This window comes from Heterocephalus glaber, unplaced genomic scaffold (genome assembly GCF_053883595.1).
Source record: "Heterocephalus glaber isolate CG9 unplaced genomic scaffold, H.glaber_assembly_v1.0 deba00001504, whole genome shotgun sequence".
NCBI lineage: Eukaryota > Metazoa > Chordata > Mammalia > Rodentia > Bathyergidae > Heterocephalus > Heterocephalus glaber.
Genome location: NW_028258324.1, coordinates 55,563,846 through 55,581,303, shown reverse-complemented (window position 1 = coordinate 55,581,303; position 17,458 = coordinate 55,563,846). Strand labels below are relative to the sequence as shown.

At 40.2% G+C, this 17,458-nt stretch overlaps 2 protein-coding genes across 26 annotated transcripts in view; one reads left to right on the top strand and one right to left on the bottom strand.

The window, feature by feature from the left end:
* Window positions 1–2,377: 2,377 nt before the first annotated feature.
* Znf639 (zinc finger protein 639) lies at window positions 2,378–15,886 on the bottom strand. 7 transcript variants are annotated; one of them, XM_004834627.4, is made up of 7 exons: window positions 15,748–15,886; window positions 13,624–13,806; window positions 12,126–12,194; window positions 11,016–11,084; window positions 9,634–9,744; window positions 6,918–7,052; window positions 2,378–6,766 (listed from the first exon to the last, which is right to left on the bottom strand). In XM_004834627.4, the coding sequence occupies exons 4-7, from the start codon at window positions 11,071–11,073 to the stop codon at window positions 5,613–5,615; spliced, it is 1,458 nt and encodes a 485-aa protein (XP_004834684.1). In that variant the 5' UTR covers window positions 11,074–11,084; window positions 12,126–12,194; window positions 13,624–13,806; window positions 15,748–15,886; the 3' UTR covers window positions 2,378–5,612. The 7 variants fall into 7 exon arrangements, with proteins under 7 accessions (XP_004834684.1, XP_087042681.1, XP_004834685.1 ...); XM_087186555.1 differs by having other exon boundaries at window positions 13,624–13,830; window positions 15,748–15,843; XM_004834628.4 differs by lacking the exon at window positions 15,748–15,886 and adding an exon at window positions 15,626–15,737.
* The window catches only part of LOC147825355 (uncharacterized), an 88,233-nt gene continuing 85,960 nt past the window's right edge, over window positions 15,186–17,458 (top strand). For all 19 annotated transcript variants that reach the window (XR_015440966.1, XR_015440968.1, XR_015440975.1 and 16 more), the window contains exon 1: window positions 15,186–15,805. Coding sequence is in view for 1 of the 19 variants with exons in the window: in XM_087186556.1 (XP_087042682.1) it covers window positions 15,186–15,805 (620 nt within the window). In the remaining 18 variants the exon portion in view is untranslated. The remainder of the gene's footprint in view (window positions 15,806–17,458) is intronic.

The following is a 17,458-nucleotide window of genomic DNA, read 5'->3' as shown; positions in this document are numbered from 1 at the left end:
CTCCTGATTCGGTCTCCCAAAGTGCTGGGATTACAGGCATGCACCAGCACACCAAGCTGAGAATTTAACTCTAACCCCTTCACCTAACTGATAGGCTCCAGCCCAAATCTTACCAAAATAATAATAATAATCAAGCTTTTAGATTCCTGAGCAGGTTTTTTTCCCCCACCACAATAGCCCTGACTATAGCTAATTGTTCTTGAAGGGTAGTTTGCTTTGTCTTTGTTATTGTTGCTGTTGTTGTCCTTTGGAAATTCATTTTGCTAAAGAAACAGGAGCTAGCATTGCCTGATCCACTGAACTGGCTGCTTCCCAGTGTCGTTGGTCTGGCTTTCCCACTATTAACAGGTGGGGAAAACATCGCACTGCAGTCCAGCAGGTCACTCAGCTCCTTATCGGTGCCTATCGCGGCCATGCGCTGTTGTTGGGGGTTCGTCTTCGGCCACTTCTCGCAGGTCCAGCCTCCGGCGAAAGTTCCTTCGGGCCGCGCGCGCTCCGGCGGGCTCAGGGGCCGCCTTCCTCCGGACAGAACTTGTGGGTCTCCTCAGGCGGACATTTTTTTCGCTGAGGGGCCTCAGCACCACAATATTTCTTAAATTTTAAAAATGATTCATTCATATGAGTATTTTTAGCAAGGAAAAAACTATCCAGGTCAGATTTGTCTATTAAAAACAATGAACAGGGGCCGGGGATTTAACTCAGTGGTTTCGCCGCTGGCTGTGCAAGCGCCAAGGACCGGAGTTCGATCCCCGGTACCAAAACAAAACAAAACAAAACAAAAAGAACAATGAACAATAAGCTTTTATTAAGTTGTGATAACAAAATAATACAAAATAAAAATTTAAAAACGTTGCCACAACAGAAATTCCTTTTAAAAACTCTAAATAAGCTGGGTGTAATGGTGCATGCCTGTAATTCCAGCACTCAGGAGCTGAGGCAGAAGGATCTCAGCAAGTTCGAGGCTGGCCTGGGCTACCTACCATAGAAGCTGAAGGCCAGCTTGGAAGGCATAGTTTGATCCTGTCTCAGAGAAAAAAAAAAAATCTCTAAATAATCACACCTCTTAAAGTATCTGAGTAAGATTAGATTATACAATGTTACTACTTTGAAACCTGAAAAAATTGTTTCTTTTTAGAACAAAGACATTACTTTCCACAAATTTATTTTGTGTTCAGGTAGTTGCTAGTTTTAACACTAAGTCTACTAAGAATGAATTTAATAAGGAAGTTGTGGTGACTGATGTATTAATATGGAAAACTTTTATCCAAAAAATTATTTTTTAAATCTTTATGATGTAATTTCAAAATAACTGATAGCCTCTGAAAAGTTTAGATTTTTAAGCTTACAAATTGAGCAGTTCCATGTAAATATAAATATTATTCATGACAACATATATATTATACATATTATATATAATTTTGAGGCAGGATCTCGCTTTGTAGTTGAGGCTGGCCTTGAACTCAGTATGTAGCCCAGGTTGGCCTTGAACTCCCAGCAATCCTCCTGCCTCACCCTCCCATGTGCTGGGATCACAGGCGGGTGCCACCATGCCCGGCTTTGAAACAGTATTTTTTTTTCTTTGGTACCAGGGATCGAACTCCGATCCTTGCGCTTGTGCAGCAGGCAGCAAAACCACTGAGCTAAATCCCCGGCCCTGAAACAGTATGTTTTAAAAGCCTATATATGCTTTACCTGCAATAATTTGGAAACCAACCAACAATAGGCTATGGGCCCCGTGAAACTGAGAAATTGGTTAATATGTGATGATGCACCTTCAGAGAATCTAAGAGGGATTATTTAAGATAGTAAAAGTGGCAGATTTATAAGCAGGAACAGGCTTTTGAGTAGCACACAAGTATTTTCAAATTCTGGAGTATACGGAAATGCTTTGGAAATTCAAAAGTAATAATTCATTGTGATGAATGATTAAAAAAAACAAAACAAAACTTGTCACTGCTGCCAAGAATGCTATTACAGTGTAAATACATATCACCTTCTGTTACCTATTTTCATACTTGAATTTGGGTTCAAGTCACACAAAAGAATACAGAGAAAATATCTGTCTCTGAAGGGAAAAAAAACCCCATCCAGAAGTAGTTAGAAAAATTTTTTAAGTAGATTTATTTTTCCGAGAAGCTCAGTAAGTTTAAAAATACAGACCAAGGTTTTATAGTCAACCACAGACTTATGTGAAAACTGACCTGGGAATACTGGTGCACACCTGTAATCCCAGCATTCAGGAGGCTGAGGCAGGAGGGTTGCTGAGAGTTCGAGGCTCACCTCAGGTACAGTGAGTTCAAGGCCAGCCTGAAGTACATAGTGAGACGCCATCCCCAAAACTGCCCTCCCAAAACCAAAAAACTCAAAAACACTTAAGTCACAGTAAAAAGTTTTATTACACAAACTGAGATACGGCATTCTGCTGCAAATTCATTAAAAAGTACAAAACTCTATGGTTTTAAAACTTGGATTTCTATCTCTTAAGTAGTTTCATTACAATCTTTGATTACTAACACCTAATTAAATGTAAAGCAGTAAAATACATTTTTTTAAAACCAAGGCATCACTTAAAGTTTGCTTCTCAAAAATCAAATTGCTAGACCTAGATATATACAAAAAGGTACAAAAACCAGAATTATCAATTAGCTAGGTCCGGAGTTTGATCCCTGGTACCAAAAAAAAAACAACCCAGCAGCTAAGTGAATGGACAGGTGAAAGTCATGAAAAACAACCCAGGAACAAAGGTTAGATTTATGCAACATGGTGTAAAGAAATCACCACTAGGCTGTAAGCCAAAGAATAGATTCTGCTCTCGGATGCTATAACTGGTTATGTGCCCTTGGTCTCCTAACAACCTTATTTCTATTCCTACAAGAAAACTGGAAAACTTTAAGGTTTAGATCTGATAGGTTGGTTTTTTTTTTTTGGTACTGGGATTGAATCCAAGGTCCTCACACAGAAATAGATCTCCAGCTTTTTATTTTAGACATACGGTCTTGCTAGGTTCCCAAGGTTAGGCTCCAACTTGTAATCCTCCTACCTCAGCCTCGAGTGCTGAAGATTATAGGCATGTGCCTCCTCACCTGGTTCAGGCCAAGTAATTTCTAGGATTCTCCCTTAGCCTTTTTCAGTTCTTTTTTTTGGTGCTGGGGATCGAACTTGGGTCCTTGTGTTTGCGCAGCAGGTGGTGAAACCACTGAGCTAAATCCCCGGCCCTTTTTCATTTCTAATTTTGAGACAGGGTTATGCTAAATTGCCCAGGCTGGGCTTGAACTTGCTGCTAAACTGCTAAAATTTTAAATCTTCTGAGGAGCACTTCTATCAGGACAGCCCTACCAGAAATGGTATGATCAAATGGAATGTGAGTTTCTAGGCATGCATTTATGATAAAATAGAATAAAAATGATAGGTTTTGAGAACTTTTTGCAGTCACCATTCTCAAATTCCCCTGGTTCATGGTCATAAATTGGTCTTTTTCAATCAATACACCCAGGCAATTATTGTCAGTTATCAGCAATACTTGTTAAATTTGAGGACAAAAACATACATAATTGTCTTTTTTTGGTTGACAGTCTCAGCATGAAGTTCAGGCTGGGCTTGAAGTATGCCTGCCAGGATGGCCTCGAAATAGCAGTGATTCCCAAGTGCAGGGATTACAGGTATATGCCATGACGCATGACATAATTCTGCCTTCTTGATACTGCCATTACAAAACCTATGCATTGAACTGTGTTCCCCTCAAGTCTTTTTTTTTTTGGTACCGGGGATTGAACTTGGGGCCTTGCGCTTGTGCAACAGGCGGCGAAACCACTGAGCTAAATCCTGGGCCCGTCTTTCTTTTTTTTGAGACAAGATCTCACTATGTATCCCAGGCTAGCTTTGAACTGGTGGTGATCCTTCTACAGTGCTGGAATTACAGGCATGCGCCACCACATCCAGCTTTTCACTTACTGAAGTACCACAGAATATGGCCTTATTTGGTGACAGGATCTTTATCAAGTTAAAATAAGGTTGACAAGACAGGGCCTAGTACAGATGACTGACATCCCTATAAAAAGAAGAAATTTGGAGATGAGACATACAGGGAGAATGCCATGTGAATAGGGAGACATCTACAAGCTAAGGAGAAAGGTCTGGAGCAGATACTTCTCTTACAGCCCTCAGAAAGGAACCAACTCCGACAACACCTTGACTTTGAATGCCTGGCCTTCAGAAGTGAGTCAATGCATTTATATTTAAAGCTCCCAGTTTGTAGGAATTTATTACAACAGCCACAGGAAACTAATACAGATGGCAAAACTAATTTATCATTAATGGAGGCAATTTAGACATTATCATGTCTGCAACCCCTCATCTCCCCAATCCCAACTCTATATTAACACTTCTGTAGGTTTTCTCAGTCAATAATTCAATGTCAGAGGTTTGGGCATGCTTCATGGTTCCACTTTGAAGAAGAAATGTCACTAGGTTATGAATGAATTATAAACGGCTTATCTTTCTTATTGTCTAATCTCTTACCAGTCTTCCCCTCCCTCCCTTCTTAAGTTATTCAACACATAGATAAGACTTAAAAAAACAAAAATAAGTAGGCTGGGGATTTAGCTCAGTGGTTCTGGCGCCTGCCTCACAAGTGCAAGGTCCCGAGTTCAAACTCCAGTACCCAAAAGAAAAAAAAAAGAATTAAAGAAAAGCTGCCCCGCAAAAATGTAGCTTTTCTTCCTACTACACTGCTGGCTTCCTAGTATTGTATTATTAAAAGAATCATAGATACAGAATTTTTTTTTTTTGGTATCGGGGATCAAACTCAGGACCTTGCATTTGAGAGGCAGGCAGCAGCACCACTAAGCTAAATCCCCAGCACCATACAGAATTTTTTACTGCTTAGTGGGCAATTCCTGATTGGGAATGCAAAAGGTCTGGTTTCTTATTCGTAGGAATATGAATGAATTTTTAAAACTTAGCTTGTGTTAATATTACAAAGTTAATAGCAGCTATGGTTAAGAAAAAGTGTAACTTGTGTTTTTTTTTGTACTGGGGATTGAACTCAGGACCTTTTGCTTACAAGGTAGGCGCGGTGCCACTGAGCTAAATCCCTGGCCCTGTAACTTGTTTTAATACATCTGTTTCTTTGCAATTCATGAAACTGGAGCACAGACAATAAACTGGATGACAGTTACTAAGAGTAATTAAAACTATGAACTACCATGCAGTTGAAAATACTATAATCTGGGCCAGGGATTTAGCTCAGGGGTTCCACTGCCTGGCTCGCAAGTGCAAGGACCCGAGTTCGACCCCCAGTACCAAAAAAAAAGAAAAAAAAATACTACAATCAAGGTATAATTATATACTGAAAAATGTAGCAATGCCAAGAAAAATGGACAATAAAAGAACTTATTATTGGGCCGGGGATTTAGCTCAGTGGTTCTGGCGCCTGCCTCGCAAGCACAAGGTCCCGAGTTCAATCCCCGGTACCAAAAAAAAACAAAAAAAAACAAAACTTATTACTTGTTAAAGGCAAATCTTGTAAGTTGTGTTTAAAATCATCCATTTTAACATCTCCAGAAAGTTGAATTTATTATTTTACATAATGTCAGTAAAAACAAAGAAAATAATCAAGTTGTCTCATGGACTGGCAGGTGGCTTATTAATTCCCTTTCATTTCCAAACCTCATCAAGCAGTCACTACATTTATGAGGTAAGTCAGCCGAATGCTTGAAATCCAAGTGAATTTTAAGATCTTCAATTTGTCCTGTTGAATATTCACAATACTGACATAAATAAATCCCTTCAGATAAATGTGAATTTAAATGCTTGCAGTATTCTAGCATGCTTGAAAAGCCTTTCCCACAGTCATCACAGACATGAGGAAATATTTTAGTATGTTCAATAGCAACATGCCTGTTAACATTTGTGTGAAGTCTGCTCCGAAAACCACATACTTGACATACGAAGAAGTTCTTACATTTGTCAAAAGTAATTTTGCTTAAGAGGCTGTACTGTCCATGTTGTCCATTGTTATACTTATCACTTAATTCTATTAATTTACATGCATGCTCATTTACCACATGGCTGTGCAAGTCTTCTGGATCATTGGTTTCGTGTTCACAGAATTGACACAAGTACTGTTCATCACAGCTGTGCTCCTGGAAATGTAGGTAGAGCTCACTGCTTGAGGAAAACTGCACATCACACTGCTCACACCAGTAGAGGTGATCACTAAAGTGGGTGTCTGCAATGTGCTGGCTGAGGTTCTCAAAAATGACTGTCTTATAGTCACAGTATTTACAAATGTAGGGATCCTCTTCATGTAGTTTGGCATGTTCAATCAGAAGCATGTTGGTAGAGAAACTTTCCTTGCATACTCGGCACACATTTGAATCAGTACGTTTATGCTTTAGGATCATATGCTGCTTTAAATCAGAGAAATATTTACTGTTGAATTCACAAAGTTCACATTTATAGAGGCCACTGCTATTAGCTCTCAGTAAAGGCCATTTCTGCTGGGCAGTTACATTCAAAGCTTGGCTTTTGTCAAGAATCTTACAAAGTTTAGTGGGTGGCTCTTCATCAGTTTGGTCTTGGAGGCTTTCTGAGGAATTGTTTTCTGTCTCTATATCATAATCCTCCGAAATTGCATGTACCTCTACAGCAATTGGAACATCTTCGGCAGTGTGGACTTCTATAGGATTCTCCTCGTGAGTTTGCTGGTTGACTGATTCAGGTGAGTCACACTCTTCATCACAAATTTCAACATCAGCAGATTTTTCTGAAAAATAAAACAAACCTATTGTTATATTACTATTACTAAATAAAGTTTCTTAAATAAATACAACTGTACAAAAAGTTTATGGCATGCACTATTTTTCCATTGATCTATACAAAATATGGCAATGTTTAGACCAAAATATAGGTCTAACCTGAAGAAAAGGAAGTGTGGTCTAGAATTCTAAGTACAGGACTGGGAACCAGGTAGTTATGATTTCTGTTTCTGGCCTTGATTCCTTCTGCAAATTTTGGTAGGTCATTTGATATTTCAGTATCCGAATCATCATCTGTAAAAAAGGGATTTGGAAAAATATTTATTACTTATAGTAAAGCATTAAGCATTATTACAAAGGACTGATTTTTTAAAATATAATTTTGAATTCCAACAGGAACTAAGGATTTAGATGTAGCCATGAACCCCAGACAAAAAAAATCTGCCCAAGAAATAAAACAAAATCTGCCCAAATAAGCAACTACTTTTGCTTCTATTCCCCCCTTGAACTAGAATATACCTTTTAAATTTAGAAATTTAAAATTAGATTTTATTTTATTATTATTATTATTTTTGGTACCGGGGATCGAACTCGGGTCCTTGCACTTACAAGGCAGGCGGCAGAACTATGGAGCTAAATCCCCAGCCCTAAAATTAGATTTTAAATAACCCTTTCTCCTCTCTGCCCAGCCTCCCTTCTTCCCAGCCTAAAAGTTAGCATGGAGAAGCTAAAATACAGGTCAGTAGAGAAAACTGGGCTTCAACTTTAAAAATAAAATTTTTTTTCCAAGTTTTACATTTTTGGAAAAAATTACCAAGATAGCAGAGTTCCTATATGGAACCAGGATGGTCCATTTATTGTAATTAATGAATAACATATTAATACTGATGATACATTATTACTAACCAAAGCCCACATTTCACCCAGATAACCTTAGCTTTTACCTAACATCCTGTCTGTCCTAGGATCTCACATTACATTTAGTTATCATGTGTCTTTAGACTACTGGTGACTCTGATCATTTTGAGGACTACTGGTCAAGCCTTTTGAAGAATGTTCCACTAATGTAATTTATCTATTTTTTTATGATTAGATTGGAATTATGAGTTACTTGGAGGTAGACCCCAGAGATAAACTGGCAAATCTTCTTAAGTACATACTAGCAACATGAATTATAAGTGTTGGTGCTGACCTTGATCACTTGGTTAAGGTAGTATTTAGGTTTCTCCATTGTAAAGTTACTCTTTTACTTCCATAGTCTAACCTTTGAAAGGAAATTACTAAGTGTAGTTCACAATTAAGGAGTGGAGAGTTGCATTCCACCTCCTAGAGGGAAGAATATATAAAATTTTTGAAATTCTTCTGTATGGGAGATTTGTCTCATTTCTCCTTATTCAATCTTATCAGTATGGCTTTGTGGGTATTTAATTTGTACTTTGGCTTATAATTCAATGTCTTATCAAATTATTTCAGCTTTGGCTGTTAGGCTCCTTTAGCATACCACTATATGTGTGTACATTTTATTTTTTTTTAATTCCCTATTTTTTCCAGCACTGTAATATGCTCCAAGCTGACCTTATGTATTTCCTACTCCAAATACGGAATCAACCATTTCTTCAGGAGCCTTAGATTTTTGTTTGAGACAGAGTCTTGCTATGTAGTCCAGGCTGGCCTCAAACTCACAGTGATATTCCTGCCTCAGCCTTGCTAGTGCTGGGATTTTAGGTGTGTACCACTACGCCTGGCTTCAGGGGCCCTAGTTCCTTTTAGTTAGGAATGGTACTAGAAATCATATATTCACTGCTACTGGGGTATAATTTCTTTTAGGCCCTCTTAGGTAACAAAACAAAAAATGTGTGTGTATACTACCATAGATATATGCACATACCTATCTACATTTCTATGTTACCTAAATCTGTAATTAAACTAAGCATTGAGTCCATACTGGTTTCTGACTCTATCATATTTTTCACAGTTTGTGTTTTTCTGTGCTTATATCAGGAGCCCAGAGGAATGAGGAGAGTCAGTGCTCTAAAGAAAGAAGAACCAGTTATCTATTTACCCAGTGCCCTAGAAGAGAAGTCAAGAGAAAATGCAAGATTGAGAAAGACCAAAGCACCCTCTATTCTTTCCTTCAATTAGTCCTTCAGACTGAAAGGTATAGCAGAGTAGAACTGTGGATAACACTTATTCTTTTTTTTCTTTTGGTTTTGAGAATCGAACTCAGGACCTTGCACTTGCCAGACAGGTGTAGCATCACTGGGCCAAATCCCTGGCCCGATAATACTATTCTTAACCCTTCACCATAAGTGCTCCCAACTCTGGGGTCACTCCTGCTTTTGCCACCAACTCCCAGCCAGCTAAAAAAAGATTTAGGAGACCATGTTTTGTATTTGTATGTCTGAAATAAAGCTAAAAATGAAAATTACACAAATATTTTCTTAAATTCAAACATTCGCCTGCTTTAAAATCAACCACCCATTTTCACCTACCTTTTCAAATAAGGAAAAAATAAAAAAGCATTTTTTTCTTTTTGTGGTGCTGGGGATCAAACTCAGTCTTGCACATGCACATGCACGTGCTAGGCGAGCACTCTGCTATACCTGCAATGAATGTAATCATTATATGCTGCAAACATGCACTAACACAAATAAAAATGAATCACTCCCAACAGAGATATACCTCAGTCCCTGTAAAAGCAATTTATTTTAATTTAGAAATTCTTTATTAGTACATGTTTGAAATACATAATGTTACATTCAGCATGGAGAGTTGGTACGTGCACACAACACATCTTTTTACTTCCCCTTGTCCTCCTTTCCTTCTCCTATAAAAGGAATTTAAAGAAAAATATTTTGGAAAATATTAGATATACCTTTATTGTCAAAATATTTTAAGTCTGGCTGTCTCATAGAACAGACACTGTAACAATGATCAGAAAAAATGCCACTGAATCCATCTGCAATTCTGCTTATTCCAGAGGAATCTAAACATAAAATGAAAGAAAGTTCAACCATAGCATGTACATATAAATTTACTGACACATATTTTTATCTAATATATTTATCAATTTTATTTTTTTTGGTGCTGGGGATCAAACCCAGGGCCTTACACATAGGCCCTGTACTGCTGTGCTACACCATCAGCTCAAAGTTTCATGATTTTAATTATACCATATATAATACAAGTATAATATTTTCTTCAATGCTTAAAGCTTTTATATTTCTGATCTGATATTGCCATGTAGCTTTTAACATTTAGTTTCAAAAGAACCATAAATTATAAACTTAAATGTAGTAACTTTGAAACATTTGCCTAATAATCAGAATTCCACTAAATTCAGATATATAATAAATGCTGTGTTAACCTCACAAAATGTTGACTTAACAGAAAGATATGCCACCAGAGTGCAAGGAAAGCATAATACTTAGGGAACATGGTCTGAGGACCAATGAAGGCTTCTGAATATAGTCATCTCAGGTCTTGTCTGGAAAGTATGGGCAGGCAGTGGGCCAGGCCTAATCTCCTCAGATGTGAAGAATGTGTGATGGGGTAAACTAAAAGTTATGTCTGAGACTGTCTCGAGTACATATATGCAGAGATAGCCACAAAGATCTCTCTCTCTCTCTGTTTTTCGAACCCAGGGCCTTACACATAGTAGGCAAATGATCTGCCACTGAGTTACACTCCCAGCTCTCTTTTTTACAGGAGTCTAAGTTCCCTACGCTGGCCCTCAAACTTTTGATACTCCTGTCTTAGTTTTCTGAATAGTTGGGATTATAGGCATACACTACCATGGCTGGCCAAAGACCTCTGTTCTTACAATACTAACACAGCAGAGCCAACCTCAATCAGAAATTACACAACTGGAATGAAAACTCACATATCTTAAAATAATGTATAGGATAAAGTTTTATTTCCTCAATAATATCAATTTTTTTCCACTGACATTATTGTGTGGTAAGCACAGCTTGGGAACAGAGAGACAAACCCCAATTATGTTACATAAGTAACTGTGCAGATCTAATTTAAATATATGTAACTCATGGAGTTGGGAAGATTAAATAATGTAAAGTTCTAATGGTTCCCTAACAGATGACAAAGAAGAATATTTAAGAGAATGTAAAGTGTTCTCTTACCTAAAAATTAATCAACATATTTAAATCTCATCTAATCATTTGAGAAAATGTATGGGAATATAATTTCATGGAAATTAATCCATGACCGAACTTTAAAAAGATTCAATTATATACTAACCTGAATAACGAGAAGGGTGTAAAGTCTTCCTCTTTCTTTTTTTAGGATATTCATTCATATCTTTTCAATCTGAAAACATGAAAAAATTTAATAAATATGGTACAAATAATAACTATTAATTTTGTTATAAGAATTATGTCTAACCAAAGAATTTATTAGAAATAAGAAATGTATGTGCCATACGATAATAAACCTTATTAAGAAAAATATTACACAATACCTCTGTTTATATTTTGTGTTTTGTTTTTTTTGGTACCGGAGATCGAACTTGGGACCTTGTGTTTGTGAGGCAGGTGCCGGAACCACTGAGCTAAATCCCTGGCCCTCTGTTTACATTTTGGGTTACTTTTCCAGTCAAACTCAAAGGCAGAACACTGATTTCTATTACATTTCTTACCAAGAGAAAAATTCTCAAATGTTGATGTAACTGTGAGAACTGGATGATTATAATAAATTCTATGCTTAAACTATTTATTTTAAAAAGCCATTATGCCTAACCACAGTTCCTATAATTAGGAATATTTTTATACAGATTTCCAGCTAAAGCTAGATACATTTCCTGAAAAATATATTTTTTTTGGAGGGTACCGGGGATCAAACTCAGGACCTTGTGCTGTTGAGGCAGGCGGCGGAACCACTGAGCTAAATCCCTGGCCCTCAAAAAATTTTTTTTTTGGTACTGGGGATTGAACTCAGGACCTTGCTTGCACCTCAAAAACATTATTGTTATAAGTCTGTGCTGGCATAAGGTCATGAGTTTGATCCCCAGTACCAAAAAAACAAAACAAAAAAACTAAAAAAAGGGCCGGAGATTTAGCTCAGTGGTACCACACCTGCCTCGCAAGCACAAGGCCCTAAGTTTGATGCCCGGTACTGCAAAAACAAACAAACAACAACAACAACAACAAAACAGAAGTCTGTGCCGGCCCCGTGGCTCCCAGAGAAAAAAAAAAGTGTTACATAGAATCTCAGAATATAATTTTCAGGAAAAAAATATTTATGAAGTCACATTCAACACTACTGAGAACAGAGGAGGTGTGGCAATCATACAATTAAATTCCCATGAACTGTCATGAAAATAACTGATTAGTTTTACTACTTTTCACTTACTTGATATAATTAATATTGCAGTGAGAAAAAATGAATTATAGGGAAGCTTCCACAGACGGTAAAAAATGCCTGCAAGTAAACATGAACAGTCATATAAGCAAAAATGTGGCTTACTTCTCAGATCCAAGAATGCAATGGTATCAGATCTTTAATCAACAGGAAAAGTATAAAGAATTAATTCCTTTGAGTATATTTTACTAAATACTAAAAATTTTATATATTTTTCAAATTTTTTCTTTAAAAAATGTTATATATTGATAAATGTGAGTACACATAACATTTTCCCATTTCTTTGAAATGAGTTTATCTTCCAAAGCTATAGCTATACCAAAACAGGAATATTAATCTACATTACAAAGTCTGGATTAATGTATTCTGCTATAGGAAAAGTAACAATGAAAGCAAACACTGAATCACACACTTGAAACTGTTATGGTCCTATGTTTAAACTGCTATGGCTTGCAGTTAGATGTCCCTACAAAGCCTCATATGGTCATAGGTGGGGTTTTTCAAAGGTGGCTGGATACTGGATCAAGGGTGGGTGATTACTAAATTATTCCACTGATTGGTTCGGCATAGTTCTGGGTATAGATAATGGGAAGGCCATCCTCTGTGAGTGCTACCTGACCTACGGGTGTGTAGCCTGGTTAGAATACAAAGGACAGAAAGAGGGGGGCAGTCATCATTTGCTGCTTTTGCTGCCTGCTTCCTGCCATGAACTGTTTCTCCTCTGTGACGCCCCTTTGCCATGCCACCCTGCCTTGGAGCCAACCCATTACGAATTGAAACCTCTACAAACTGTAGGCCAAAGCAAACCTTTCCTCCTTTAATTTTGGGTGTTGGATATTTTGTCTCAACAATGAGGAAAGTAACTAAACCAGATTTTGGTACCAAGAGTGGGATCAATACTATGACTATCTGACCATGTGGTTCAGGAGCCTTTGGAACTGTCTTATGGGAAGAGTTTGGAAAGGTTTGGAGATGTTGGCTGAAGAAGCAGCTCTGGGCTATGAACACATTTTATTTCACGTAACAACATTTTATGCAAAATCCAACATAGCCTCTCAAAATCATTATTTGCTTCTTGTTACTGATTAGCAAACTGAGGCATAAACTTAAGTCAAAATCATACTCAGTAACTGGGATTTAAACAAAGGTCTAATTAAATTTTTTGTTTTGTTTTGGGTTTGGTTATTTGAGATAAGATCTCACTATGTTGTTCAGGTTAGCTTTGAACTATGTAGTCCAGGTTGGCCTCAAACTCATGGAGATTCTCCTACCTCAGCCTCCCAAGTGCTGAGATCACAAGAATGCCTGGTTGTGCACATACTATTTTTGCTGCTCCATTAAGTTTTGGATATATCAGTACTACCAGTGAAATAATCATATAGTAATAAGTGCTTTTTTTAGCTTATTAAACATTTTCCCTAACCTTTATTCTATTTCATCTTCACAACAATCCTGTGAGGTACAGAGATAGGCTTACTATCAAACTTACCTCATTTTTACTGATGAGGACACAGTGTCAGGGCAGGTCAAGTCAACCGAGAAGTGGCAGAACCAGGGACTACAATACATGTCTTCTGATTCCTGGGCACTGGATAACTACACATGAGCAAATCTTCACTGCTAAGCACTGCCACTAGCAAGCTGCCCCTTGTTTCCAGTTCTTAATCACCAACTGGAAAGAACGGAAGGTAATCACCTAAAAAAAAAACCTGACAACCATGACATTTACAGAAACAATACCAACATATAAAATGCCTCACTCAACATAAACAGCATTCTTTATCCTCTCAATCATGTGCACTCAATATTCATTTTATAAAGCTGCTTTCACCTTTCTGTAATAAACTAAAACTCCAAGGCTTATTCTGAAATTTATAGGCAAAGGCTTCAGACTTTATGTTCTATATAAGCAAAGAATATTAGGCAGCACACTAAAAATCATTAGCAAAATACATTAAGGTAATCTCTTGTTATTGGGGAATCTATTTCAAGTTTCTTAGAATTTGTATAAAAAAGTGAGAAAAGGAAATCAAGCATTAAAATCGATGGTGCAAGCTGGCCTGGATTCAGAATTTCAAATGAAAGACAGTCATTTTAATCAGCAAAGGGGTCTGACTCTTACTTTGGACAAAGGCTTATTAGGTCTCCTTTCAGCATGGTGGTAAATGGCCATTCAGGACCTACAATACTAGCCATTCTTATTTCAGCAAGTATTTTTATGGGCCTTGATTAAAACCCAGCTTTCTTCAGTGCAGTTATGTGTACAAAGGGCCTGTAAGTCATGAGCATTTGCTCACTAGTATCTTATCATAAAGATTCTTGAATGGCATGCAACCCTTCCCCCTCCGCCCTTAAATACAAAGTATACACATATAAGGTGTTCTGCATGAGAATCATAAAAATTTTAATGAAATCACCAAAAATCCATTCACACAGAACCTCTGCTAACGTTTTGGCATTTGTATATCACACTTTTTCCCATGCTGAAGTATACCTGTATATTTTAGATTAAGAAAAGTGGTTTTATGCCATACGAAGCATTTTTTGTTTTCTAAAAAAAAGCATCTTAGGACCGGGGATTTAGCTCAGTGGTTCTGGTGCCTGCCTTGCCAACGCAAGGTCCCGAGTTCAATCCCGGTACCAAAAAACCCAAACAAACAAATAAAAAAAGCATCTTACAAAACAGGTTAGCATCTTCACACCTGTCATATTTTCAACCAACAAGAATGCCTACGTACAACACACGACAGGCAGCCATCACTTACTAAAGACACAACCTTTTAAAAGGCCTTTCGTGCCATGCAGTCTTTCCTAACCAACTATATCTTTACAATAAAAAGCTAAAAAGGGGTAAACTTTTTTCACCTTTATAAAAATACATATTTTCAGCTTTTAAAATAATTGAAGCAAAATGTTTCAGGAGAGCATGAACCCAAGGTATTGTACTGTCTGTCCAATTTACAGTCTACTCATACAGTCAATACGCATTTCAACAGCCTTTTAGTCTGGCACGCGTTCGTATTCCTTTGCAGAGATACACTGTTTCAATTCATGCCGGTCTCTCAGCTCTGCTCCGAAACCAAAAAACGGTTCCCAGCACCCCGCGGGCGGCCTCCTGCGACTCTGGGCGCGGGGACCCGGGCCCGCGCTCCGTGGGCCCAGCCCCGCGGGATGCGCCGCCGTAGGTCACGGCGCCCGGGACGGAGCGACGCCGCCACACACGCGCCCACCCGGCCGGGGCAACGACCCGGCAGCGCCGAGGACCCTCGACCGGACCCCAAGGGTGCCAGAGAACCACAGGGCCGGGCTGGCCTTCGGGATGGGGGCGGGGAAAGCCACCCCGCCGGGAAGCGGAGGCCGGGTTTCCGCTCGAAGCCGCCCTCCGGCCCGTCCGGCCCTGTCGCGTGGGAGATGCGCCGCCCGCCGGCGTCCCCGCAGCGCCCCCGTGCCCGGCCCGCCACCCCGCCCGCGGCTGCCTCGCACTCACTCACCCGCCCCGAGCCCAGCCGGGCCAGCCCCGCGGGCGGACGCAGCTCTGGCCCTCACGCTCCCGGACACCCCGCGCCCTACCCGCCAGGCCCAGGCCCAACCCCAGCCCGCGCGCCGCACTCACCGCCGCGTTCGCGCCTGCGCCGCGCGCCCGGGCCGCCACGAGGGCGGGAGGTGACGAGGTGAGATGGGGGCCGGGGGCCGGGGGCCGGAGGGGGGGCGGGATGGCGGCCTCCGCGCACCGGCCTGGGGTAGACCACCGGTCTCCAGCCCGGGGGGGGGCGCGCCCCCTGCTGGCTCCTCCGCGCCCCCTGCTGGCTCCTCCGCGCCGTCGCAGGCCTCCTCGGGGCGAGGGGCGATGAGCGGCCCCTCCCGGGCGCGACGGAGTCCACTCGGCGCAGCCGCCCCGGCCGGGCCCCCCTGAGGGCTTCCCGCGCTAGCCGGGCCGAGCCTTACCCTCCGCGCCAGAGAGGTGGGAGGGGCGCAGCGCGGGCAGCCCGGGTCCTACTCGCTCCGCTGCCAGGAGAAGCGGCGTGGCCTTGCAGGAGAGGGCAGCGCAGATGGCGCTTCAGGCCCGCAGCGTGCCGCAGCCTGACGGAGGCCCCGCTGAAGGAGCGGCCAGGCCAAGGCTGAGACGTTGAGACCCACGCCTCTCTGAGGCTCCCGCCGGTTTCCCCGGCTCTGGTGCGGTGAACGTGATATTAGAGCAGGCATTCGGGGATTTCAGTCCTTTCCGATCGTGAGATTCTGTGAGCAACTGTAGGCGGGATTAAATGAAAGGAGCATAAAAAAATTTGTGAACACGATTTAAAAAATTATCTCTGGGGCCCGGGTGGAGCTGAGTGGTAGCGTGCTCTGCATGCTCTAGGCACCACCTAAATCGAACTGTTAACTGTGGCTGTATGTTTTTTGTGTTTTTAAAATTTGATTTTCATTAGTGCATGTTTGTAATACGTAATGATTACATTCGTCGCGGAGTTTTTTTCCTTTCCTTTTTGAGGATCGAATCCAGAGCTCGGTGCCCGAACCTACCACTGAGCTACACGCCCAGCCCCTAATTCTTTGTCAACAGGCTGAGATTGTCAAGCTGGATTTACAAATTAGAAAAGTGGGTTTCAGAGAGCCTGAAGACTGCTTCTCGTTTTTCCTACACTAACCCTCCAGGTTCACATAATTAATTAAACGAATGCGTGAGGCTGGGGAGAATATCACTTGTCCAAGGTCACTTGCAAAGTCAGAGCTGTCAGGCAGTTTTATATCCACTGCTTCTGTGCTTTTTTGGATAATCACGTGTTAAGTACCGAACCGCTGGAAAGTAGTAATCACATACCTTACTCTGATCCCTTATCTACCTCTCAGGAAATAAAACTATACTGTATTGGAAAGAGACATTACAGTGCTTGTTTGTGAGGCTCAATTTCAAGACCTCTTAATTATGTGTATTCAACCCAAGTAAATGATTACCAACGGTAATACGACCTAAGATTTACGGTCATTTTTTAAATCCTAGTATAGCTAATACTTGACACAATAGGGAATGGACACAAAATTGATAATTGATACTTTTGTTGATTTATGCAGAAGGGAATGTATCCTTCTCTCTCTGAGGTTGCTTCAGGACAGGAATACCGTGAAGCCACAAGGGGGTATTACAACACCGTCATTTGTCTCTTTTTTTCTCATGCATAATCTTGTGTCAACGTCTTTACATTCTACATGTTTTATTCCTAAGCATTTTGTAGTCAAAGTAAAAATAAAATCTTTCCCCTCCCACCCCTTGAGTTACTTTTTAAAACTCTCACATGGTTTGCCACTTAGATGAGCATTACAATGTT